This window comes from Canis lupus, chromosome 10 (assembly GCF_003254725.2).
Source record: "Canis lupus dingo isolate Sandy chromosome 10, ASM325472v2, whole genome shotgun sequence".
Taxonomy (NCBI): Eukaryota; Metazoa; Chordata; class Mammalia; order Carnivora; family Canidae; genus Canis; species Canis lupus.
This window is the reverse complement of record NC_064252.1, coordinates 7,649,713-7,675,181: the sequence shown is the minus strand read 5'-3', so window position 1 is coordinate 7,675,181 and position 25,469 is coordinate 7,649,713. Positions and strand designations below refer to the sequence as shown.

General features: G+C 39.3%; 1 protein-coding gene across 1 annotated transcript in view; it reads left to right on the top strand.

The window, feature by feature from the left end:
* Positions 1–25,469, top strand: part of GNS (glucosamine (N-acetyl)-6-sulfatase) — a 52,446-nt gene that overhangs the window by 7,865 nt on the left and 19,112 nt on the right. Inside the window, exons 4-10 of the mRNA XM_025476718.3 lie at positions 1,632–1,697; positions 2,360–2,458; positions 4,000–4,167; positions 5,865–5,947; positions 7,768–7,886; positions 9,329–9,432; positions 16,604–16,705. Of these exons, the coding sequence (XP_025332503.3) occupies positions 1,632–1,697; positions 2,360–2,458; positions 4,000–4,167; positions 5,865–5,947; positions 7,768–7,886; positions 9,329–9,432; positions 16,604–16,705 (741 nt within the window). The remainder of the gene's footprint in view (positions 1–1,631; positions 1,698–2,359; positions 2,459–3,999; positions 4,168–5,864; positions 5,948–7,767; positions 7,887–9,328; positions 9,433–16,603; positions 16,706–25,469) is intronic.

The window sequence follows — 25,469 nt, the reverse complement described above, 5'->3', positions numbered from 1 at the left end:
GGTTGATGTGCTGGCCTGTTGTGCATCTGGGTGGAGGGACACCCATTACAGCCCACCAAGGCTAGATTTCACCACACTAGCCCTAGCTTTTAGTCAAACTTAAGGGAAATAGTTTGAGAGTATCTAGGTTATATCTTAGAGTAAAACTGGGAATGCAGGACAAAGATACACATTTACTTATATACTTTATCCACGGTTGTTAGAGATACTAATATCTGATCTGAATTTTCTGTTCATACTTTCTCTCCCCACAATAATTGGGAGAATTTGCAGCCTTGTGAGGTTGAAGGAAGATAAGTCAGTTTGAAAAGAATCATGAGAAATAAGTATAAATACTAGGTGAGATAAGTCTGTGGTTCATAAACAGAATTTATACTACGCATATGAAAGACCATTTAATGTGTATACAGAATTAAGAGAAATTCATTAAAATACAGAGATTTCTCATGGGTTAAATTCTTCCTTAAATGGGCAATACTAAACCTGATTGAGATAAAATGTGATAGTTCTGGGGTCACTTATTCATCTCATCAAATAAATTGAGCTCTAAAAGTAGAATTCATCATCAGGACAACTGAAGTTATAGGCTGAGAGCTCATAATCTGATTATTTTGGCTATCGTTAGGCACAAGGTCAGTTGGAGTATTCAGTTTGTGCCATCAGTAGCTCAGGAAATGAACCTTCTGGCCTAAGCCATGCAGACTTTTTCTGGAAGGAACTAGAGGTAAATATTTTGGGCTTTACAGGCCATACATCTCTTTTGTGATGACAGTAGTTTCCCCCTTGCCTACCTTATCCATGGGGGATACTTTCCCAAACCCTCAGTAGATGCCTGAAACCAAAGATAGTACTGAACTCTATATATACTATGTTTTTACCTGTGTATTTGTACCTGTGATAAAGTTTAACTGGTAAATTCGGCACAATAAGGGATTAACAACTAATAATAACAAAATAGAACAGTTAAAACCATATAATGCAATAAAAATTATGTGAATGATGTCTCTTTCAAAATATTGCACTGTACTTTATGTGATGGTGTGAGATGATATAATACCTACCTGATGAGATGAAGTGAGGTGAATGACAGACATTGCAATGTAGCATTAGGCTACTACAGACCTTCTGACAGGAGTTCCTCTGCTTCTGGACTATGGTTGACCGTGAGTTAACTGAAACCACAGGAAATGAAACTGCAGATAAGGGGGGATTCCTGTATTGGACTCTGCCATTGTAGCATGAAAGCAGCCATAGGCATTACACAAACCAAAATGAGTGCACCTATGTTCCAAAAATCCCTCATCACTGAAATGCCAATTTCCTCTGTCACAAAATATTCCTCTATTGATTGCTGTTGTTTTTTTTAATGGTTGGAAAAAAATCCTTAGCTTGCTAATCATACGTAACAGTTGGCAGGCTAGATTTGGCTTGCTGGCCATAGTTTGCAAACTCCTGCTTCAGAAGTTCCTAGGATTATAGTGTTCTTTACTTGTTGACTGGGTTTTATGTGTTTGGGAAAATAGAGCACCTTGTTTCAGGCCCTGATCAAAAAGGATTCTAAAAGTTTCCTCTTTCTTTCTGATTTGGTCAAGTCTGAGTAGTTCTGACGTCCTACTTGTCTTGCTTTTCAGTATGGAGCCCCAGATGCAGGTGGACTAGAACATGTTCCTCTAGGCTGGAGTTATTGGTATGCCTTGGTGAGTGATTATTGAAATCAGCGACAATTATACACAGCCCTGCAGATGTAAAATATGTTTACTCTCTAATTTAGCTCTAATTTTTACATGAGTTGCTTTGCGTTTATGATTAGCTATTTTATCTCCTTAAAGTCTATTGATCTGTGAGTCACTCCTCTGAGGGATGTTTTTCCTGCATCACATAAGGTTTAGTTACGTATTTTGCTGTTTTATCTTATCCACTCGTGGCTCTTCAAACTAGGACATATGATTGAAACTATGCTAGTAGTTAATAAAACTCTAGTCAAAAAATCCAATGCAGTACTAACTTGAGTAATTATATTTTTTTTAAAATGTCTCCTTTTTTCTTTAAAGATTTATTTGACCCAGGGTTAGAGAGAGCGGTGGTGTGGGCAGAGGGAGAATCTCAGGCTGACTCCATGTTGAGCGTGGAACCTGATGCAGGACTCGGTCTCACAATCCTGAGATCACAACCTGAGCCAAAATCAAGAGTCAGATGCTTGAAAAAAAAAAAAAAGAGTCAGATGCTTAACCAGCCACTCCACCTAGGTGTCCCAGATTGTCTTGTCACTATTTAAACAGTATGGTTTAGCCCAGCATGATTTCTGACTTTTCATTTGGTGTGCTGATCTCTTAACAAATCTTACTTTCCTGTCTAATAGGAAAAGAATTCTAAATACTATAATTATACGCTCTCTATCAATGGGAAGGCACGGAAACATGGTGAAAACTACAGTGTGGACTACCTGACAGATGTTCTGGTGAGTTATCAAAGCTCTGTCCTCTCATGTGTGGCTCACAGTTGTTGAAACCTCTGCCTAGAAACCCGTTGGACTTGGTCATGTTCACTAACGTGAATGAATAATAACTTCATTTAATTGCCAAAGAATATTTCCAACTGATTAAAGACTCCTGAGGGTGTTTTTCTTTGTATATAAGCTAGGCTCAGAGCTAATGTTCTTGAAATTCCAGCAACAAATCCTTTTCCAAAGGCTAATCTCTGAGACTGTAGAGATTATTTTGAAGAGGTCTTACTTTAGAGGTTCTTACTCTTGACCCCAGTTTCACTCACAAGCTATGAGATGCAGCTTCACTGTGAGGGTGGAGAGCTAGGGACTGGGAGTTCCTAAGGCTTAAGATTTATATCTGAATTTTTATTTATATATATAAATACATAGTATAAATTTTATTTATAAACATATATAAATATTTTTATTTTTATACATAAAAATTACTGAAACTGGGTGAATTTAGGACTTGCCTTTCCTGTGTTCCTAATGACAGCCCTCCACAGAGTATTCATTCACCAAATTTTTTAGCACCCAGCATAGCAGGTGTTCAGTGAATGAAGCAAAGTCCCTCTGGGTGATCAGATTAGAGAAATAAGACAGGGTATGGGAGTTACTTAGATAACGTTTAAAGAGGTGTGAGTGAGCTGTGTAGATCAGGGGAAAGGGTCCACAGAGAGAGCTACCGGTTGTGGGGGCACTGAGGCAGAAGTGTGCCCAGCATTTGGGGGAACGCACAGCTACTGACATTGCTAGAGTAAGCAGGTGGGTGGGATGGTGAAAGGAGATTGGTTCAGTCAGTACCTTTTGAGTATAGTGATGGGAATAAGTGAAGCTGTAAATCAACTAGAACAATTAAACATGTAGCATGTGTGTGGGATGCTTTCATTTTGATAACATATCTCCAGATAAGCAAATGATGAATGTAAGTCGATATAAATTAAAATCCTGAAAAAAAAAATAAATAAATAAAATAAAATAAAATCCTGGTGTGATGGATTTGGATTTAGTTTAGCTGTTATAGCTGGTGTAACTTGGGATGTCTACACTGCATGAATTTTTATAAGATTAAGATAACTTAATCCACTGGTCCCACTGGGTGAATTAGATTAACACTCTCTCTGTATATTTTATATACTTTCAGGCAGTTGTATTAATGCAACCTAATCCTTAAAAGGTCAAATTACTATTTTTTCCTTTATGAGAAGTATTAACAATTGTTAGATCGTGTATAAGATCATTGTAATCTTATTTGTTTTCCTAGGATGCTATGCTTTTCCCCTTTTTTTAAATAAGTATTGCCTAAAACCCAAATATATGTTCCTACAATACACTTGTAAATAACTGTGATGTAGGTTGTGTTAATATTAAGATTGTTAAAAGTGGTTAAAAATTAAAGATTGTTTAAAAGCGGATATGACCCTGTGCCGCCTCCTGTATACCTGAGAATGTGCATCTCTCAAGTTCTCCACTGTTGGGTAGAGTAGAAGATAACAGATCTTTGTGTATCTCAGGCTAATATCTCTTTGGGCTTCCTGGACTACAAGTCCAACTCTGAGCCGTTCTTCATGATGATCTCCACACCAGCACCTCATTCTCCTTGGACAGCCGCACCTCAGTACCAGAAGACCTTTCAGAACGTCTTTGCACCAAGAAATAAGAACTTCAACATCCATGGAACGGTAGCTTCCCCTAATCCTTGAATGAAGCCATACTTGATATAAGTAACTGTATATTATCTTGTCAGGGAACCTTTGAGCCACGTACTTGATTTTCCTTCCAGACCTTCTAAAGGTAATTTTACCTGTCTTAAGTATAAAGATAGTATAACCTTGCTTCAGAAGTACAGATAAGCTTCCTGCCACACATCCAGTTAGCAACTAAGAGAGTCCAGAGGAAATAGTAAAGCAGCGCCATCTTTCCTGACTACAGGCTCTCCTGCTAATCTCTGTGCTGGCTCTCCTCCTGCGTGGCAGTGGCTGAGACCTAGCCCTTGGGGCTGAGCGAGGCCTGCAGCAGCTTCCTGTGGGTGGCCCTCGCCGTGCCTTAGGCATAGGAAAGAGGCAGTGACCTAGTGCAATATGGCTGGAAGAGGAAGTTGAATGGAGAAATGAGCCGGAGCGGGGAATATAATTGAAGGCCACAGCCTAAATATTTGCCTCCTACACCAGTTACTTATACTTCCCTTGGCACACAGGGTGGGCTGTTCACTGGTTCAAAGGCAGAAGTTCTCTATTGCCTCATGCGTGTTGCCCAGAAATCTTCATTGCTTGTGAGATGGTAGAATGAGTCTGGGATTAGACTCAGCACTGCCACTTCTGAGCCGAGTGACCTGGCCTTGGGCAAGATGCTTAACTTCTGCTTTTTTATCTAAAGTGAGAGATCTAAATAAATAAGGTGGGAGGTCTTACTTCCTCGTGCAGCTACAATATGGACTAAGGAGCATAGAAATATGCAGCATGTTGCCTGGCACACTGTAAGCAAGTGCTTAAGTAGGATTTTAAAGGCTGAGAGAACTGAGTTTTGAACTAGAGGGCCTTTCTCTGTGTTCCAAAAGAAATTAATAGGATTTCCTATGAGCAAATAAGTAGAAATTTTAAATCAGTCACTCTGTTACAGAATTTCTTAGAGTTATTCCTGTTCCAAGATGAATTTCCAACAGGAGGATATACTGTATAACATTTCTCAATACTAAGTAAGAACCCTTTGAGACTGACAGTTTGGGAGATGGTGGCTTAGGACTTTATGAATAGGGAGGAGAAAATTAATGATGTATGGGAATGTTTATGTTTTTTTTTATTTTATTTATTGTTTTTTGGTTTTTTTAGAACTGCAAGTGATTTAAATGAGAAGAACCCTCTAGATTTGAGCTTGAGGTTTTAGGAAATTGTAATGATGAGTTTTTTTCCCAAAGTTCTAGGACGATCAGTATCTTGGGCAGGAAAATAGAGGGTGTTAAGAATGGTCGCTTATTAGGGCAATACTTAATGGAAGGTAAAATTAATATTTACCCTTTTGTAGTTTGGGTAGTAGATCCAAAGCATAGACTCAATGTTAATAAACTTAGTCTCCTTTTAGCCAATAGTCCTCTAATATCTTTCACTAAATCTTTTAATGCTGATTAATGCTGCTAACAAGGAGCCCAGGCCTTGTTTCATTAGAGAGCTACTGGGAAGAACCTAAGAATGAATGATAATCTATAGAAAGTATTTTTAGGAATATATGGAGCAGGGGAGGGGAGGTCTGAAGTTGTTCAGATGCTCTGGTGAATTCCTTCTTGGTAGAAGTATAAAATGCTGCTTTTCATTATGTATTCTGGTAGTAGTTTATTTGATTGTATTGACTTGGTGCTAACATTTTTTTTTCTTTTAAATTTTAGAACAAGCACTGGTTAATTAGGCAAGCCAAGACCCCAATGACTAATTCTTCAATACAGTTTTTAGATAATGCATTTAGGAAAAGGTGAGAGCTACTACTTTCTCAATCTGGATGGATGTTACGGACCTTCCAAGTCAGCCCATGAACAGGGGGACTGCACAATGTGGTTACCTTTGAAACAAAATCAGAAGGTAGCAGGTTGGTGGGAGAGACTCCTTGATTGGGAGTCTGCTCCCCCAGAGGTATAGGAGATGGTCTTTGGACTTCAGGACTAATAAAACAATTCATTTGTATAACTTGTTAAAACATGATTGCGAACTGGAGCCATTTGGTACAAAAAATTTTTCCCTGTGTCTGAAGAAAAGATCACTTTGTGAAAAATCAGACTCAATATTTGTATAAGACCCAAAGGCTTAGGGCACCCGCGGTGGCCCAGCGGTTTGGTGCCGCCTGCAGCCCAGGGCGTGATCCTGGAGACCTGGGATTGAGTCCCACGTCAGGCTCTCTGTATGGTGCCTGCTTCTCCCTCTGCCTGTGTCTCTGTCTCTGTGTGTGTGTGTGTGTGTGTGTGTGTGTGTGTGTGTGTGTGTCTCTCTCTCTCTCTCTCTGAATAAATAAATAAAATCTTTAAAAAAATTTTTAAATTAAATTAAAAAAAAAAAAAGAGCCAAAGGCTTAGAATAGAACAGAATATTTGCACTTGCTTTTGGAATTTTAAGGAATTTCCTTAAGTCAGTTCTTAAAAATCCATTACACTCTCTTAAGATGTATTTAGATTATACCAGGAGTGAGGAAACTTCTATAAAGGGCCAGACAGTAAATATTATAGCCTGACAAGCCAAATGGTCTTTGTCACAGTTGCCCAGCTTTGCTGTTGGAGCAAAACTAGGCAATATATGAATGAACAATATAAAAACAGTGACTTATTTAATGGGTACAGAGTTGCAGATTTGCAAGAAAAAGTTCTGGAGATCTGTTCCACTGTGTGAATATACTTAATACTAATGATTGTACCCTTAAAATTTGTTAAGATGGTAAATTATATCTCGTGTGTTTTTTACCGCAATTTAAAAACAAACCTAGGACAGCCCCAGTGGTTCAGCAGTTTAGCGCTGCCTTTGGCCCAGGGTGGATCCTGGGGACCTGGGATCGAGTCCCATGTCGGGCTCCCTGCGTGGAGCCTGCTTCTCCCTCTGCCTGTGTCTCTGCCTCTCTCTCTCTCTGTGTCTGTCATGAATAAATAAATAAAATCTTTAAAAAAATACAATAAAAATAAAAACAAACCTAAATAGTGGACAGGCTGTGGCCCATCACTAATTGCTTGCCCACCCCTAGTTTAGATCCTGAAATGTTGTAGTGTGGGTCTGTCTGAATTAATCTGTGTTAATCAGTACTGAATTGACAGCTTTCCCTTCCAGTTGTTTCTGCTCTCATCACTCGTTTTAGTAAAGCTAACTGGTTATTAAAAGCTTCACTTCTGGGATCCCTGGGTGGCGCAGTGGTTTGGCGCCTGCCTATGGCCCAGGGCACGATCCTGGAGACCCGGGATCGAGTCCCACGTCGGGCTCCCTGCATGGAGCCTGCTTCTCTCTCTGCCTGTGTCTCTGCCTCTCTCTCTCTCTCTCTGTGTGTGACTATCATAAATAAATAAAGGAAAAAAAAAAAAGCTTCACTTCTTTAGAAATGGTTAAATTTGGAATGAACTAATTGTGTTCTGGGATTTTTCTAATTTTTTTTCAGTGAGTGGTCTGAGGAAAGGACATTTGGGTTTTGAGCTTTCCGGGAGTGTGGTTTGGGGGCTTTTGTATTATTTTGATTTGAATTTCACTCCTGCTCTGTTGGCAAGATACATTCCCTCAGCCATTGTTTCTGAAGTCCCCTTGTCACCCTCTGTGTACATCCAGGTGGCAAACTTTACTGTCAGTTGATGACCTTGTGGAGAAACTGGTGAAGAGATTGGAATTCAATGGGGAACTTAACAACACATATATCTTTTATACGTCAGACAATGGCTATCACACAGGTAAGGGATGGACTGGGGTATTCCTGTGACCTTGATGATGTGCCTTTTTCACCTAGTCAGTAGCACTGGCAGGGAGCTCTAGTCCTGTTGTAGCGGTGGACAGACCAAAGGGAGGGTGCCCCCTTCAGGACCCCTGTGATTAGAGGGCCAACACATTCGCCTGTAGAGAGACCAGGTTTCATTATTTGCTATTTCACATGCTAAATTACATGATGTTCGAGGAGTTGGGAGCAGAGTGAGCTTGCTAGATTGGAGGCAGGCAGAAGTAAGAAACTTAACTAGATTTAAAGGGCAAATAGACTTTATAGAATGGAGGTAAGAGATTTTTTTTAAGTACTCAAAATAGAGACTGATAAAATAATCTCCATTATCCAGCTTCGATTTTCAGCTACCTGTGGCCAGTCTTTTGAATTTTTCCTGCCTTCCCCATGTTTTTGTTTTTTAGCTAGGCAGTATTGGAGAAACTTCAAACATTGTGATTCTGTACATCAACACTACATTGTCCATCTGACTAGTTTATTATGTATCAAAATCTGGACAAAGTCCACATCCTACCTGGGTTTTGTTTGTTTTTTATGTTCCCTGAGGCTGTTATTGCCACTGATTTATTGGAAAAGGGGTTTGTTGTTGTTCTTTAGAATATCTCACATTCTCAAAAAAAAAAAAAAATTTCACATTCTCGATTTGGCTAATCCCAGTCTTGTGATGCCTTGTGTACTTTTAGTCAGCATTTTCTATAGATTGATAGTTATAGAGTCTGAACAGAAATTCATATTTTCAGTGAGAATGCTTTCTTGGTGATACCGATTTGTACTTCCTATCACATCACTTCATGATGGTGTCTGGCTGACCCATTTAGCAATGCTGCTATTAATTGATGGCTCATGTGGTGTCAGTCTGAGCCTGTCCTATGAACCTTTTGTGGCTGAAGCTTCTGTTGATGACTGTTGCTTTAATCTCCTATTCTTTCAAAAATGGCAAAATGTTGACTTCATAACTTTGTCCTTCCTTTTGCATTTATTAGTTGGAACTCCTTAGAGAAGAACTCAACTGTTTGGTTATCTTGAAATGCAGATATAAGAAAGCCTGGATAAATGTTTTTGTCCCTTTATTTACACTTTTTTGAGTAACCTCATTCAATTGTGGTCAGATTGAGTGTCATCCATAAATTATGTATTTGTGTTTCAGTACTTTCCAGTCATTGTTTTGCCAAATTTGTCCTGTCATAAACCAGAGGAATTCCCCTAGGCATTTGTTTAAAGATGATAAACTCATTTCCTGCCTTGTAGTAATAAGAAACCCAAGCAATTGTAAACTTTCCATTAAGGCACCATAAATAGTATAACAAAGTTGTTTTCATTCTTACTATCGATTAAATGAATGAATGTGTGAGTGACATTTCTATCCTGGCTCCATCTTTATCCTCTGTATTTTGTTTTCAGGACAGTTTTCTTTGCCAATAGACAAAAGACAGCTGTATGAGTTTGATATCAAAGTTCCACTGCTGGTTCGAGGACCTGGGATCAAACCAAATCAGACAAGCAAGGTAGGTGCCTGAGAAACTGATGGTGTTTACAGATAGCACTTGCCTGAGTAAAGAAGGCTGGAAAGGAGGCTGACTAGATTTCTCCTCATATGAGGATGACATCTGATTGGCTTAAGATCTTGTAAGTGTGTATATATAAGCCTTGGAAATACTGGTTTCCTTTTTTATTTTTATTTTTTGAACCCTTGGCCACGTTCTATTAACTGTATTCCCCCCCCATATGCGTATATATACATATCATATCAGTATGAGTAGTTTTTACTTGACCTTGAAGACTATATAAATCTTTGTCTTGAAGCAGTGACTCCACCGTGGTCCTCATCAACATCACCTTCTGAAATTGTGAAAGGTTCAACATCCAGAATGGTTCTAATGGACTCACTTGGACTAAAATGGGGACCCAGCCTCTGCTTTTGTCCTTCAATCACAGATGATTCTGAGAGGCCACCCAGTTTGGGGCCTACTACCCTGTAGGTCAGAGCTCCTTAGGCGGATCCCCTTGGGTCCTTGTTAAAATTCAGATTCTGAGTCTGCATTTCTGACCTCCCAGCTGATAGCTGCTGCCGATCTGACTCCACTTTGAGTAAAAGGCTATAGAAAGCATGTCTTCTGAGGATTTCATCCCTCTCTTTTGGGACTCTTCCTACTAATGCATTTCTGTTTTACTGATTCTCTCTCCAAAAGTATCATAATATACCACTTTTCTTTTGGAAATGTTGCCATTTCCATTTGATTTCCGTGTCTTTTTCCAAACTTATTATTTAATATTGAGGCATTTTGTTCCTGGAGATTGTGGGCACTCTGAACCAAAACACTTTGGTCTAATGCTTAGAAGATAAGAATTGATAAACTCCACTAGTTATGTTCTCCTCTTTTCTGATAACACAAATCAGTCCCAGCTCTGTGAGACAAAAAAATGAGCAAATACATCATTTAAGCTAAAATTGAAAAATGGGCCAGACTTTCTGGGTATACTGGGTACTTCAGTTTAATTTTGGGGTTTAATGTTTACTTTGTTTAAAAGTCTGCAATTCACTTATATCCTTTTGTAATGCTCATGATAGAATTCTGTTGAAATTCTTTCAGAAAGGTAAAATGGCCTTCATAATTTCCCTTTGAGTTTTCTTTTTCTCTTAAGACCTGCTACAGGGGATCCCTGGGTGGCTTAGCGGTTTAGTGCCTGCTTTCAGCCCAGGACGTGATCCTGGAGTCCCAGGATCGAGTCCCACACTGGGCTTCCTGCATGAAGCCTGCTTCTCCCTCTGCCTGTGTCTCTGCCTCTCTCACTCTCTGTGTCTCTCATGAATAAATAAAATATTTTAAAAAATAAATAGCCTACATTTCTAAAGCCAGTCACTTCCCACTATAAATTCAATACCCTGTAAATGGGCCTCTCCTTTCAAAGGGCATAGGTGGGTTTGGAGGACCATTAAGTCTAAAAGTGTTTTATTGATCTTGGTGTTGGGAGTTGACTCAAGAGAACCTGTCAGCAGCTCTGCATTTCCAAGGAGCAGGGCTACCTAGGGCCACTTTTAACCAGTGTAGGGAAGGAGGCTGAATGAGAATAGAATGGAATGTGTCAGCCAGCTGCCCATCAAACAGACTGTTCCTTTTGTCTTCAAGATAACAGTGGCATGTAAATGTTAACATCAGAAAAGTTCACCTATAAGCAGTGTAAATAAAACCTGGTTCTTAGGAAACCATTTCAATAATAATATCTATATAATACTCAGGGCAGCCTGGGTGACTCAGCGGTTTAGTGCCGCCTTCAGCCCAGGGTGTGATCCTAGAGACCCGGAGTCGAGTCCCACGTTGGGCTCCATGCAGGAGCCCTCTGCCTGTGTCTCTGCCTCTCTTTCTGTGTCTCTCATGAATAAATAAAATCTTTAAAAGGTATATCTATATAATCAACAATATCAAAATATCTATTGGATGCTTAGTTTGTGACAGGTGCTGTTCTAAGTGTATTAGCTATATCAACTCACTTAACTTCACAACCTTATAAGATATAGGTACTCTTATCACCCTGCCCCCTCCCAAAAAGATATTGTTATCCCCATTTTACAGATGAGGACACTGAGGTATAGAAGTTAAATGATTTGCCCAAGATAATGTAGCTAAAAAGTATCAGTCTGGCTGCAGAGTCTATACTTAACCATTAGAGTATAACTCAGGAAACATTTAAGTATCTTCTTGCGCCAGCAGCCTTGGATACACAGCATCCAAAGGAGGATTGGTTCTTAACATGTCAGGAGAGCCAGATATTTTAGCTACAGTTGTCAGTGAAAGCCTCTGAGGCATTTGAAAGGAGACCTTGGTGTTGAGAAGGATTTAGTCCCACAGAGATCTGTGGGAGGGCATTCTGAGCAGAACAATAAATGTGAAGGCACAGATCTGAGAATGAGCTTGGCTTGTTCAGGGAACAGAATGTGGCAACTGTACTGAACTACTTACTTTCAGTAGTTCACTTCTAAGGGAACCATCTCTCTCACCTGGCCTTTGTATGGCTGATTGCTCTTTCTGTTTAGATTGCTTCCCCCTCCCATGCCCCTTCCTCCTTACCGATTGTCCTTTAGAGCTTTGGTTGTGGGCTTCTGTCTGGAAAGTCACTACAGACCCCTGCCCCCACTTGGAGTAGGTGCTCTTCCCGTGTTCCTGGTGGGCCTCACACTTACCACACCCTACTGGATTTGTGCTAAAAGGAATTCCTCAATGGCTAAGCTTAGAATACCCAGCCCTTAATACACATCAGATATCCATGTTGCTTGAGTTATCACCACCAGGGTCACATAGTGGCAGAACCAGGACTGAAAATTAAGAGTGTCTGTTCTCAAAATCCATGTGTGTTGCGCTGCTGTGCTGACAGATGTAGCTTGAGAAGTGTGAAATGCTCGGCCTCCACCTAGCACAAAAAAACGTCAGAGATGGGTGAATCTTCATGTGTTGGCAGCGTAGCTGTCTCAGCGCCAGTTGTCCTATGCGAGTGGCACGGGGTTATGAGTTAGGCATAATAAGCTGAGCTGTCAAAAGATGACGGCCCAAACAGGACCTGTTTTGACCAGCAGGCTTAGCTTTGTGTTAGCTGTTGGAGAGCAAAAGCAGGTGGTTTGTGCGGATGCCAAAGACTGGCTTATCAAGGTTTCCCCCCTGATTGGAAGTTAATCTAGCTTTAGATTTGGTAGTAGAAATTCTTCAAAAAGAGTTTTAAGAAAGAAAAAGGTTAGTAGGGAAAAAAATGACCCAGCACGATCTGGGTGAAATAGAACTGTACTAAGGGGCGAAAAAGACAGCATATTGGCTTTAAGACAGGCCGAATAAGCCTGGTTTCCCTATGTGAAAGTGGGAGAATGGTTAAGTGGAAAATTCTCCAGTGTAACTCAGTGACACCCTGGCTTCTTTCTTGTAGGGCATTAATCCAGGTGAAGTAGCCCTAGATGTGGGGAGTCCTCTGCTTTCTTATGCAGTTCCACTGCTTTTCACCACATGGATTTTCTGCTGTGCTTGGAGTCTTTCCTTTGATAACTCTACATGAATTCTTTAAGATCAAGGCTTAAATGTCTATTTGGAAACCTGATGTATCCTGCTGAGAGCAGTCTTATTTTTTTCCTCAGTAATTCTGTAGCACTGTCATTCTTCTAGAGCTAACAAGCAGCTCCAAGGCACGATATCTCTTGATATCATGCCCCAGAATTTTCTAAGAGGTTTTATTTGATGAGAATACCTACATACATAAATCCTGAGAACATTCCCAAACATCTGGGAGCCTGTGGTTTATGAAATAATTTACATTTGGTCTTGTTAGTGCTTTTCAAAAAGTTCCAATCCATAAATGAATCTTTAAGTTTATACTTCGTGGTAAAAGCAGTACCATTTTAGGAACTTGAATTGCTAGTATTTCTAGAAGTGCTTATGATCATGGGTCTGTAGTATCCATTCTAATTCTTGTTTGTAAAAACCAGACAGGTAGAAATCTCTGAGTTCTTTTTTTAAAAAGATTTTATTTACTTATTCATGAGAGAGACCGAGGGAGAAGCCGGCTCCATGCAGGGAGCCCGATGTGGGACTCAATCCCAGGTCTCCAGGATCACGCCCTGGGCCAAAGGCGGCACTAAACCACTGAGCCACTCGGGCTGCCCTCTCTGTGAGTTCTTAACTTATACTCTGTATCCACTAGAAGTCTCCTATCTTCTGACCTAGCGTTCTGATTTTGAGATTCTTCTTATTCAAACCAAAGCCTCGAAGGGAAGAGAATTTGTTATTTTTAGGGAAAATGTTATTATTGCAGATATCTGGGAACAAATAGTCCTGGGATAGCGTTTATGGTAGTTGGGACAAGTCTTAGTGATCTTGACTTGTACTGAAACTTACAGACCTTACCCCTCGTAGAGGGGACTGCCATTGGAGAGAGCCTCCCATCATACAGCTAATGGCTCTTGAGGCAACTCCTGGTGAAATAGGCAGTCACCATTTTATGTCTCTGTGGGTTTTGTTATTTTGGTGTTTCCTTTTTTTTTTTTTTTGTTTCTTATAAAACTGCCTTGGACATCTTAGTAATACCTGTGAATTTGGCTTCATTCATGTTCTAGACCTGACTGAAGATCTTTTAGCGACACATCCGGGTCTTATTACCTTGATCTGATTCTGGAGATTGTCTCTGCTTGTCTCTTCTTGCCTGTGTGATCTTTTCTGTATTCATACCTACTCTGTGAACTATATTCAAAGTGGCTCAGCTTGCCTGGGAGACTTGGAATTAGGAAGATATCTCTTACTCTGGGTCCTGTATAATCCCTAGAGACAATGTTTTTGTGGGGGTTTTCTCAGTAACTTTTATACTTAGTGATAAAAGCAGTACCATTTTAGGAATTTGAATTACTTACTAGTGTCTCTAGAAGTCATTATGATCATGGGCCCATAGTATCCATTCTAATTCTTTAATCTAGAATTAGAAATCTAATTCTAATTTTCTCACTTTTATCACTTAAGTATAAAGGTAAGAGAGGATTGCTTTTCCTATGAGTGGCTTGCCACTGAATAGTAATTTCTGACAGCTGCAAGGTTACCCTAATTGATTCAGACCCCAGATAAGTTTATTATTATGCCTTATAAGAGCCATCGTAGCTGCCAGGAAACCTGACCCCTGATGAACAGTGCTCTAAAGATGTATTCTTGGGACGCCTGGGTGGCTCAGTGGTTGAGCGTCTGCCTTTGGCTCAGGGCGTGATCCCAGATCCTGGGATCGAGTCCCACATCGGGCTCCCTGCCTGGAACCTGCTTCTCCCTCTGCCTGTGTCTCTCTCTGTCTCTGTGTCTCTCATGAATAAATAAATAAAATCTTGAAAAAAAAAAAATAAAGATGTATTCTTGCCTTTTATGTCTGTACTTTTGATTTTGTTTTTAAATGAAAAGTTCCTGGATTAAGTTTTATTTTTTTAATCTCTCCTTGGCCTTGCCTAAGATGCTGTGAGTTTTCTCAGCAGTCCTGAAGACTGTTATATCCTTTCTTTTTTTTTTTTATTTATTTTTTATTGGTGTTCAATTTACTAACATACAGAATAACACCCAGTGCCCGTCACCCATTCACTCCCACCCCCCGCCCTCCTCCCCTTCTACCACCCCTAGTTCGTTTCCCAGAGTTAGCAGTCTTTACGTTCTGTCTCCCTTTCTGATATTTCCCACACATTTCTTCTCCCTTCCCTTATATTCCCTTTCACTATTATTTATATTCCCCAAATGAATGAGAACATATAATGTTTGTCCTTGTCCGACTGACTTACTTCACTCAGCATAATACCCTCCAGTTCCATCCACGTTGAAGCAAATGGTGGGTATTTGTCATTTCTAATAGCTGAGTTGTTATATCCTTTCAGTAAATGGTAGCTTTTCAATTTTAAGCCATTGATTTTGTTTCCCTTACTTCTTTCATTTCCTCATCTGTAAAATGGAAATACTGCATCCTAGGGTCATGGTGAGGATTAATGGATAAACCATAAGGACTGGCCCAGAATAGATGCTCAGTAAACATTAGTTCCCCTGGTTTCCCTGGTGGATTGTCTTCACCACTCTGAAAGCTTTTTTACTAGCCTGTGATTTAAATGACTTTAAGTGTATGCTTAGGTCCTATGTATGTCTGCACTGTCCACTACAGTGGCCACCAGCTACTGTGCCTGTTGAGCCAAAACATATGGGATAGTCCAAACAGAGATGTGTTATAATTATAACATTCCAGATTTCAAAGACTTAGTTCAAAAATAAAAGATAAAATCTCATTAAGTTTTTTATATTGCTTACATTTGAAATAGTGCCATTTTTGACATATCAAGTTAAATAAAATATACATAGTGAATTTCTGCCCCTTTTTCTTTTGACTTTATGTTGTCACTAGACAATTTTAAATTACATATGTGGTCCCATTATATTTCTATAGGACTCTACTGGTTTAAGTCCCAAACAGGATTTGTATATAGAAGGAAAATCATCTCATAAATGAAAGGAATAAGGCAAGGCATAAATGCAGGACAGTAACCTTAATTTCTAGAGTTTATTTAGCACATCTAAATTTTGTGCTCTTTAAGGAAACTTTTATCGATGCAGTGTTGGAATGAGTTTTCTCCAGTCTCCAAAGCCATTTGCAGACATTTTTTTTAATCCTCCTCTTCTACCCGCTATTGCAAACATTTTTTAGTAGTGTTATTACTTTGAGAAACTAAAAAAAGGGCTAATATCCTCCTTGGTAAGAATCATTCAGCCTTCTAGGATTTCAAAAATACCAGGAGCCCATTTGAAATCAAGTTTAGTGAACTGTAGAAATACAGGCTATAAATACTTTGTATAAAATAACTAGCCCAACATTTTCTCCTGATCCATCAGACTTCAGGCAGTCCCAAAGAAATTTTGAAAAATGTTTTGATCAATAACAGTATGGGTTGAATAGGTACACAACTTCCCAGGGGCATGTATTACAAGTCTTATAAACCTTTATGTTTTGTTTTTTGAATTTCTATATTTGAATCAATGAATCAGTAACACCTTAGTAAGTCTGGACTGTACAAAAAATAATAATAGTAAATAATAGTTTGTCTCATGGGGTGGGGGGAAGAGCTTTATTATAGATAGAAAAGGAAAACCAGACCAACTGTGTATTAGATATCTTGTTTTTTCCTCATTCTCATAGATGCTCGTTGCCAACATTGACTTGGGTCCTACTATTTTGGATATTGCTGGATATAACCTGAATAAGACACAGATGGATGGGATGTCTTTATTGCCCATTTTGGTGAGTATAAAGCCCTCAATCATGCCTGAGCCAAGACTCTGAAATAAATTCCACATTGTACAAATTTAGAATTAAAAATTTAAATTTTAAACTATGAAATTTGGGGAACAGAGAAAGAATTTTTCTCTGTGGTGGGAAGGAGTCTTCTAAAAGACTGGACCACATATAAACAGATATGTATCCTCCCTTCTTCCTCTTTACCCCTCCTAAAAACCTATCCTAAACAAAGTGAGGGCAGGTGACAAATGGGAAAATATTTGAGACATATATGAAAAAGGGTACTTGGTCATAATAGATGAGTTCCTAGAAAGCAAAGCTTAATATCCCAGTAGAAAAATGAGCAAAAAAAAAAAGGAACTAATCAACTCACAGAGGATTTAGAAATGGCCACAGTGAATGCAAAAAGAGCTGATCAAAGAAATGCTTAACTGAAGGAGGCCTTTATTGCCTTCAGAACTGGCAAAGACTAAAAAGGTTTATACCCAAGTATTTGCCAGAGTCTGAGAAAATGAAAACTACTCAGTCTGGGTTCATTAAAGTGTAATCATTGTGAGCTATCAGGAGGCTAATTTGACAAGACCTTTCACTTTAGAATTCATATCTTAAGAGGCACTTGGCTGGCTCAGTTGGTAGAGGATGTGATTCTTGATCTTGGGCTTGTGGGTTCAGGTTCCATGCTGGGTGTAGAGATTACTTAAAAATAAAATCTTAGGGGCGCCTGGATGGCTCACTTAATTAAATGACCAGATCTTGATTTCGGTTCAGTTCATGAACTAAGGGTCCTGGGATTGAGCTTGATGTAGGGCTCTGTGCTCAGCGGAAAGTCTGTTTCTCCCTTTTCCTCCGTCCCTCCCCCTGTTCTTTCTCTCAAATAAGTAAATCTTTAAAAAATTAAAATCTTAAAAAAAAAATGAATACATACATTAAGCGGTTCCATCTGGAAATTCATTCTAAAGAAAATTAACTCAGGAAATACTTGAGTATCTACTGTGTGCCTCGCACTGCACAGAACTAAGGATCTGTGAAAGGATCAATATTCACTTGAAAGGATCAATATTAAAATATGATATCCATTTATGATGACTCATTATAGGTGACTATTATTGATTTGTCAATCTGTTAGAATTTATTATTCTATGTTCATGTTCACATGTTCACAGATGCCTAATAATCCATTGTATGAACGCACACAACTTAATTATCTGTTTTCTTGTCAGTCAATAGACCTTTCTGTTATCCTAGTTTTGTTTTAGGAATAGTGCCATTAGAGCCTTTTTATACATGTCTTTCAGTGTACATGTGTGTATACCAAGGTACAGGAACTACACATTGTTCATTTCTACAGATATTTCCAAGTTATTTTTATAAAATGGTCATCAATTTACACTCCCACGAGCAATGTATGAGAATTCCCTTTGTTCTCTATAAGAAACTTTGAGACAACTTAATTTTTGCCCATCTAGCTGGTAGAAAAGACCAAAATTCCATTTGGTCCTACCATGCATTTCCTTGTTTATTGATGAGATGAATCATTTTAAACAGTTTTTAATTCACTTAATTCATACAATTCACTGAAGTTTGTAATTCAAGTAGTTTTTGGCATATTCAGAGTTGTGCCACCGTACGTAATATAAACTTAGAATATTTTCAGCATCCCAACAAGAATCTGCAGATACATTAGCAGTCTCTCCCCCATTGCTCCCTCTCCCAGCACCAGGCAAGCACTGATCTACTTTCTAGTGCTGTAGATTTGTCTATTGTGGACATTTTGTATAAACAGAATCTTGCATATCTGTAGCCTCTTGTGACTAGCTTCTACTAAGAATAAAGTTTGAGAAATCATCTGTGTTGTAACATGTATCAGTATTTCATTCCTTTTATTACCAAATAATACTCCATTGTATGAATATTCCACATTTGTTTATCCATTCCTCACTTGGTAGATTGTTTTCCCTTTATTGCTATTATGAGTAATGCAGCTGAGAACATCTTGTATACAAGTGTTTGTGTGGACAAATGTTCTCAGTTTTCTTGGGTACATAACCTATATACCTCATAGAATTGCTAGGTTGGATGGTGATGTATGTTTAACTTTTGAGGAACTGTCCGACTGTTCTAAAGCAACTGCACAATTTTATATATTCCCACCAACAGTGCACAAGAGTTCAAAATTTTCCACATCCTTGCCAACACTTGGTAACTGTCATTTTATTACATTGTAGTGGGTACAAGGTAGTATCTCATTGTGGTTTTGATAATGCATTTTCCTAATGAGTAATGATGATGAACATCTTCTGTGTTTATTGGACATTTGTGTATCTTCTTTGGAGATATATTTATTCGAATCCTCTGCCCGTTTTTTAATTGAAGGTTGTTTTAAAGATTTTGAGAGAACAGGAGAGAGATGAGCAGGGGATGGTGGGTAGAGGGGCAGGAGAGGAAGAAGCAGATTCCTTACTGAGCAGGAAGCCTGATGTGGGGCTTGATCTCAGGACCCCAATATCATTACCTGAGCCAAAGGCAGATGCTTAACTGACTGAGCCACCTAGGCACCCCTTAACTGAGTTTTTGCTCAGTGAATCAGTTTTTCACTTAAGCTTTTTGTATTGCTTCCCTCGTGAAGTGCCGCTTATTGCCCATCCTGTTCTCCCTGTTTGTGACTTGTCTTTTCTCTACATTAAGATAAGAGAACACAGAGCACCTGGGTGGCTTAGTGGTTGAGTGTCTGCGATCCTGGGGTCCTGGGATCAAGTCCTACATCATACTCCCTGCAGGGAGCCTGCTTCTTCCTCTGCCTGTGTCTGCCTCTCTCTCTCTCTCTGTGTCTCTCATGATAAATAAATAAAATCTTTAAAAAGATATAGAACACAGGAGTTAAATGTATAAATCATCTATTTTATGGTTTGTGTTCTTTGTATCTTGTTTATAAAATTGCTTCTGATCCTTGAGATCAAAAAACAATTCTCCTAGGTTTTCTTGGAATAGTTTTGTACTTCTACCTCTTACATGAAAGTTCTCGATGTATCTAGAAACCATTTTCTGGTATGGTATGAGTCAGAAATCCAATCTCATTTTTTTCTCCATATCTACTTGGTTGTCTTTTCTGTTCCACAAGTCTGTCTATCCTTTTTACCACTATCATTTTGTCTTATTATAAAGCTGTCTAATTAAATCTTTATAAAGGCAAACCTCTCTGTCCTTGTAGGGATCCTGGCTACCATTCTTCCATATAAATTTTGAAAACAGCTTTTAAAATTAACTGAAAATTCATGTGGGATTTTTGGTTGGAATTGCATTGAATCTATAGGTCCAGTAAGAGGAAAATTTATATCTTTTAATGTTCCCCATGCAAATTTTATTCTATGTGCCTTACTTATTTCTAGTTAGGAAAAAAAATCTTCACTGTGGAAGTGAAATTACGATGCATTACACAGTAAACTACTATGCAGTTGATTCTTGATTGACATGGGTGTAAATTGTGTGAGTCCACTTACACGTAAATATTTTTTGATAAACATTGGAAAACTTTTTTGGAGATATGTGACAATTTTTAAAAACTAGCAGACATACCACATAGCTTAGAAGAATTGAAAAAATAAGAGAGATATGTCACAAATGCATAAAAGTAGAAAGTTAAAGTAAAAGTTAGTAGAAAGTTAAAACTTACACAGAATATACACGGCACTGTTCAGTCAAGAGAAATATAAATAAACAATGTAGTATTAAGTCATAACTGCATAAAATTAACTGTAGTACGTACTGTGTAATTTCCTAGCCGCCTCCAATTGCTGAGTTTAAGTGTTGTAGCTGCTTAAAATCCCATGTGATGCTAATCATCTCTGCATGAATGGCTTGTCTCTCCAATAAATTGGGGATCATGGTAAAAAATTCTCTCTTCTGGTTCTCGTGTATTTTTCATTGTATTTTCTGCAATACCATGAGCCTTGAATAACACCATGGAACCGATGCAAAATGCCACTGGGGATGCTGGAAATGCTCCCAAGAAGCTGAGAAAAGTCATGACATCATAAGAAAAAGTTGAATTGCTTGATATGTACTGTAGATTGAGGTCTGCCACTGTGGTTGTTCACCATTTCAAGATAAATTAGTCCAGCATGAAGACCACTGTGGGGGGAAAAAAAAAGGAAATTCAAGAAGCCATCACTGTAGCTATGCCAACAGGCGTGAAAACCTTACACTCTTTGCAAAATATCTTTTTATCTTGTATTGAAAATGTAGCTTTCATGTGGAAGCAAGATTGCTATAAGAAAGGCCTATAGATTCTAATATGATTTAAGAAAAAGCATGGGATCCCTGGGTGGCGCAGCGGTTTGGCGCCTGCCTTTGGCCCAGGGCGCGATCCTGGAGACCCGGGATCGAATCCCACATCGGGCTCCCTGCATGGAGCCTGCTTCTCCCTCTGCCTGTGTCTCTGCCCCTCTCTCTCTCTCTCTGTGACCATCATAAATAAATAAAAATTTAAAAAAAAAAAAAAAAAAAAAAAAAAAAGAAAAAGCAGAGTCCTTATATGAGAACCTAAAGCAAAAGGAAGATGAAGGATCTAAAGATGGAGAACTTAATGCCAACAAAGGACAGTTTGATAATTTGAGAAAGTAGTTTGGCTTAAAAAATGTCAGTGTAACAGAATAAGCAGCTTCTGTTGACCAAGAGGCAATGGATGAGTTTCCCAGATGCCATTAAGAAAACCCTTGAGAGACGCCTGGGTGGCTCATTTGGTTAAGCATCTGCCTTCAGTTCATCTCATCTCAGGGTCTGGGGATCAAGCCCTGCATCAGGCTCCCTGCTCAGCAGGGAGTTCACTTCTCCCTTCCCCGCACCCCACCCCCCCAACCTGGCTTGTGCTCGCTCTCAAATAAAAGCTAGAAAGAAAGAGAAAGGAAAGAAGAAAGAAAAAGAAAATAATTGAGAATGTCTGCCTGAACAGGTTTTTAATGCAAGTAGAAATTCCCTATTCTGAAATATCAGAAAGGGAGACAGAACATGAAGACTCCTAACTCTGGGAAACGAACTAGGGTTGGTGGAAGAGGAGGAGGGCGGGGGGGTAGGGGTGAATGGGTGACGGGCACTGAGGGGGGCACTTGACGGGTTGAGCACTGGGTGTTTTTCTGTATGTTGGCAAATTGAACACCAATAAAAAATTATTTAAAAAAAAAAGGAATTCCCTATTCTGGAGAAAAATGCTACAAAGGACATTTATTAGTAAGGAGGAGAAGCAAACATCAAGACTGAAGGCAGAAAGGGAGAGGCTAACTCCTATTTTGTGCACATGCAGTTGGATTTATATCGAGACTACTGAGCCATTAAGGGAAAAGGTAAATACCAGCTGCTAGTCTTTCGGTTGTATAAGAAGACCTGGACAGTGAGGACCCATTTTCTGGATTGGTTCCATCAATGTTTTATTCCTGAAGTCACGAGAAAATACATTGCTAATAAGGGACTGCCTTTTAAAGTCCTTTTGACATTGGACAGTGAAGATGCCCACCCAGAACCTTGCCCCCAAACACAGTGTCTCTAATTCAGTTTCTAGGTCAAGGGTCATAAAAACCTGTAAGGCTCATTACACACAGTACTCTATGGAAAGGATTGTCAACACTGGAAGAGAAGCCTACTAGTAGAATATCATGAAAGTCTGGAAAGATTACACTATTGAAGATGTTGTTATAGAAAGAGCCATCAAGGCCAAAACAATAAATTCCTGCTGGAGAAAAGTGTGTCCAGATGTGCCTAACTTCACGAGACTTAAGAATAGAGGAAATTGTGAAAGAAATTATGGATATGGCAAAAAGTACATGGGGGTGTTAAAGGGTTTCAGGATACGGATCTTGGAGAATTGACATCAGACAATCTGGCAGAAGGGTTTTGATTATTCAAGACTGCTTTTAACTTCTTTAGTGACAGGACCCTTCTATGTCAATCAGTAGAAGAAGGATTGGTACCATATGGAAACATTTTTAGAGAAATGAAAAGGCAAAAAAGACAAAAATTAGGATGTTTATTTTGTAAGGTTACACTGAGTGCTCCTGCCTCCTCCCTCCTCTGCCAGCACTGGGACAGTGAGACCGACCCTTTCTTTTCCTCCTCAGCCTAGTCAACAAGATGACTAGGATGAGGACGTTTATGGTGGACTGTTTAATAGTTGAACAGTCATCATGCCGTACAGTTAATACGAAGGTCTGTGTCTTTGTGTTTAAAAATATAACTGTGGCAAGAACTGTATCAGCATCATTGCCCAAGTATTCACCATGTAGAACACTGTCTACAAGACTTGTACGGAAGTGGATAGCCTATCCTTACATAGGCGTAAGGTAATTTTATATTTAATATAAAATTAATAATGTGTTAGTTTGCTTACTGTTTTTGCTTTCAAAGAATTACATTATTGTGCCCATGGCTCTCTTGCTCTCTCATAATTGGAGAAACTGAATATCAGCCTATCATCACCGGTAAGAATTTTTTAATGTAATAATGTTTCCAGTGCTATGTTATGAATATGACTATAACACTGTGTGCCATAAATTTCTTTTGCCATAAAAATTTTTATAACCATTCATTGAGCTAGGCTACCATGAAGCAGTTGTGTCACCTACACTAGGTTACCATCAAAAGCAACCATATTTCTGCTTCTTTGTTACCAGTGCATGAATCATTATATCTGTAAATAAACATGAATTTCTTTTTCATGTTTTTTTCATTTTTCATATCTAGTGCTGGCCATATATATAAGATGTGCAGTGCCTTGTATCATGTAAGACAGTATTAATATAGGCACGAAAGAGATCATCTTGTAAACAGAAGACAAACTTACCGGTGTGGGAAATTACAGTACCGTAAATATATTTTCTCTCCCTCATGATTTTTAAGATATTTTCTTTTCTCTAGCTCACTTACTGTAAGAATACAGTATATAATACATACACCAGACATGTGTTAATTAACTGTGTTATCAGGGAGGCTTTCAGTTCACAGTAGGCTGTCAGCAGTTAAGTTTTTGGAGAGTCAAAAGTTATATTCGGATTTTTGACCACGCGGGGTGTTGTGACATTCCCTTAACCCCTGTGTTCGAGGGTACCCTGTAGTTAATTTCTCTGCATAGTTGTGGAAATGCCATTAGGACTTGGTTCTTTTTTTTTTTTTTTTTTTTTAAAGATTTATTTATTCATTCAGAGAGAGCGAAGAGAAGAGGCAGACACAGGCAGAGGGGAGAAGCAGGCTCCCTGCAGGAAGCCCAATGTGGGACTCGACCCCGGGTCTCCAGGATCACACCCCGGGCTGCAGGCAGCGCTAAACCGCTGTGCCACTGGGGCTGCCCAGGACTCGGTTCTTTTCCTTGTTCCTGTTTTGTTTTGGAAGTTATTCTAGTGAAAGTACTGATGTATTCTGCAGAGCAGCAGAGTCTGCATTGCCATTACAGCTCTAGTTCTGCCCTGATTAGTAGCTACCAGCCACATGTGGCTATTTAAATAAACTAAAATCAAATGAAAAATTCACTTCCTCCGTGTCACTAGCCACATAACCAGTGCTCAGAAGCCATTGTTTTGATTGTACAGATACAGAACCTTTCTATCAGAAAGTTTGACCCTATGGGCCAAAGTTAGCCCACCCACATTTCCATAAATAGTGTTCTATTAGAACACAGCCACATTCTTCCATGAATATATCGTCTAGGCCTACTCTCCTGGTACAACTGCAAAGTTGAGTAGTTACAGTAGAGACCATATAACCATAGACCCTAAATATTTACTGTCTGGCTTTTGACAGAAAATGCTTAATGACCCTTCCAGACCATTAGTCTCAAACTTGGTCCCACATAGTATCACCTGGGAAACTAAAATACAGTAGTCACCCCTTATCTGTGATTTCACCTTCCATGGTTTTAGTTACCCATGGTCTGGAAGCAGATGATCTTTCTTCTGAAGTGTTGTTAGAAGGTCAGTAGTAGCCTGACATTACAGTGTCCGTAATACATCACAGTGTCTTGTGTCATCTTATTTCACATCGCAAGAAGAGTGAATACAGTACAAAATATACTTCAAGAGAGAGACATCACATTCACATACCTTATAGTATAATTGTTTTATTTTGTTATTGTGAATCTCTTATGCCTTACTTATAAAATAAGACTCCTAGGTATGTATGTATAAGAACAAGTGGTATACCTAGGGTTCAGTACCCTCCATGGTTTGCAGCATCCATGGAGGCGGGTCTTAGAATGTACCCCCCACAGATAAGGGTGGGGACTGCTTACTTTGCCTGGGTCCCATTCCCAGGATTCTGATTAGTCTTAACATTGAATATAACCTGGCTCTGGGGACTTGTAAAGCTCCCCTAGTGATTTTTTTTTTTAAGATTTTATTTATTTATTCATGATAGACACAGAGAGAGGGAGAGAGAGAGGCAGAGACACAGGCAGAGGGAGAAGCAGGCTCCATGCCAGGAGCCTGACGCGGGACTCGATCCTGGGACTTCAGGATTGTGCCCTGGGCCAAAGGCAGGCGCTAAACCGCTGAGCCACCCAGGGATCCCCTCCCCTAGTGATTTTAATATGTAGCAAGGTTTGAGACTGCTGCTCTAGACAGATAAGCTGTTCCCCAACTCCCAGCTTCCATGGCTCAGAGTTGGCATAGCGGGTACTTATAGAGGAGCTGTTGGCTTCTGAACTCTCCTGTGACTTAGATTTCTGAGCCCCTGACCTGCATGGGGTTGTTCAGGATTCACTATAGACCAGAGGTTAGGAGATGCGTTC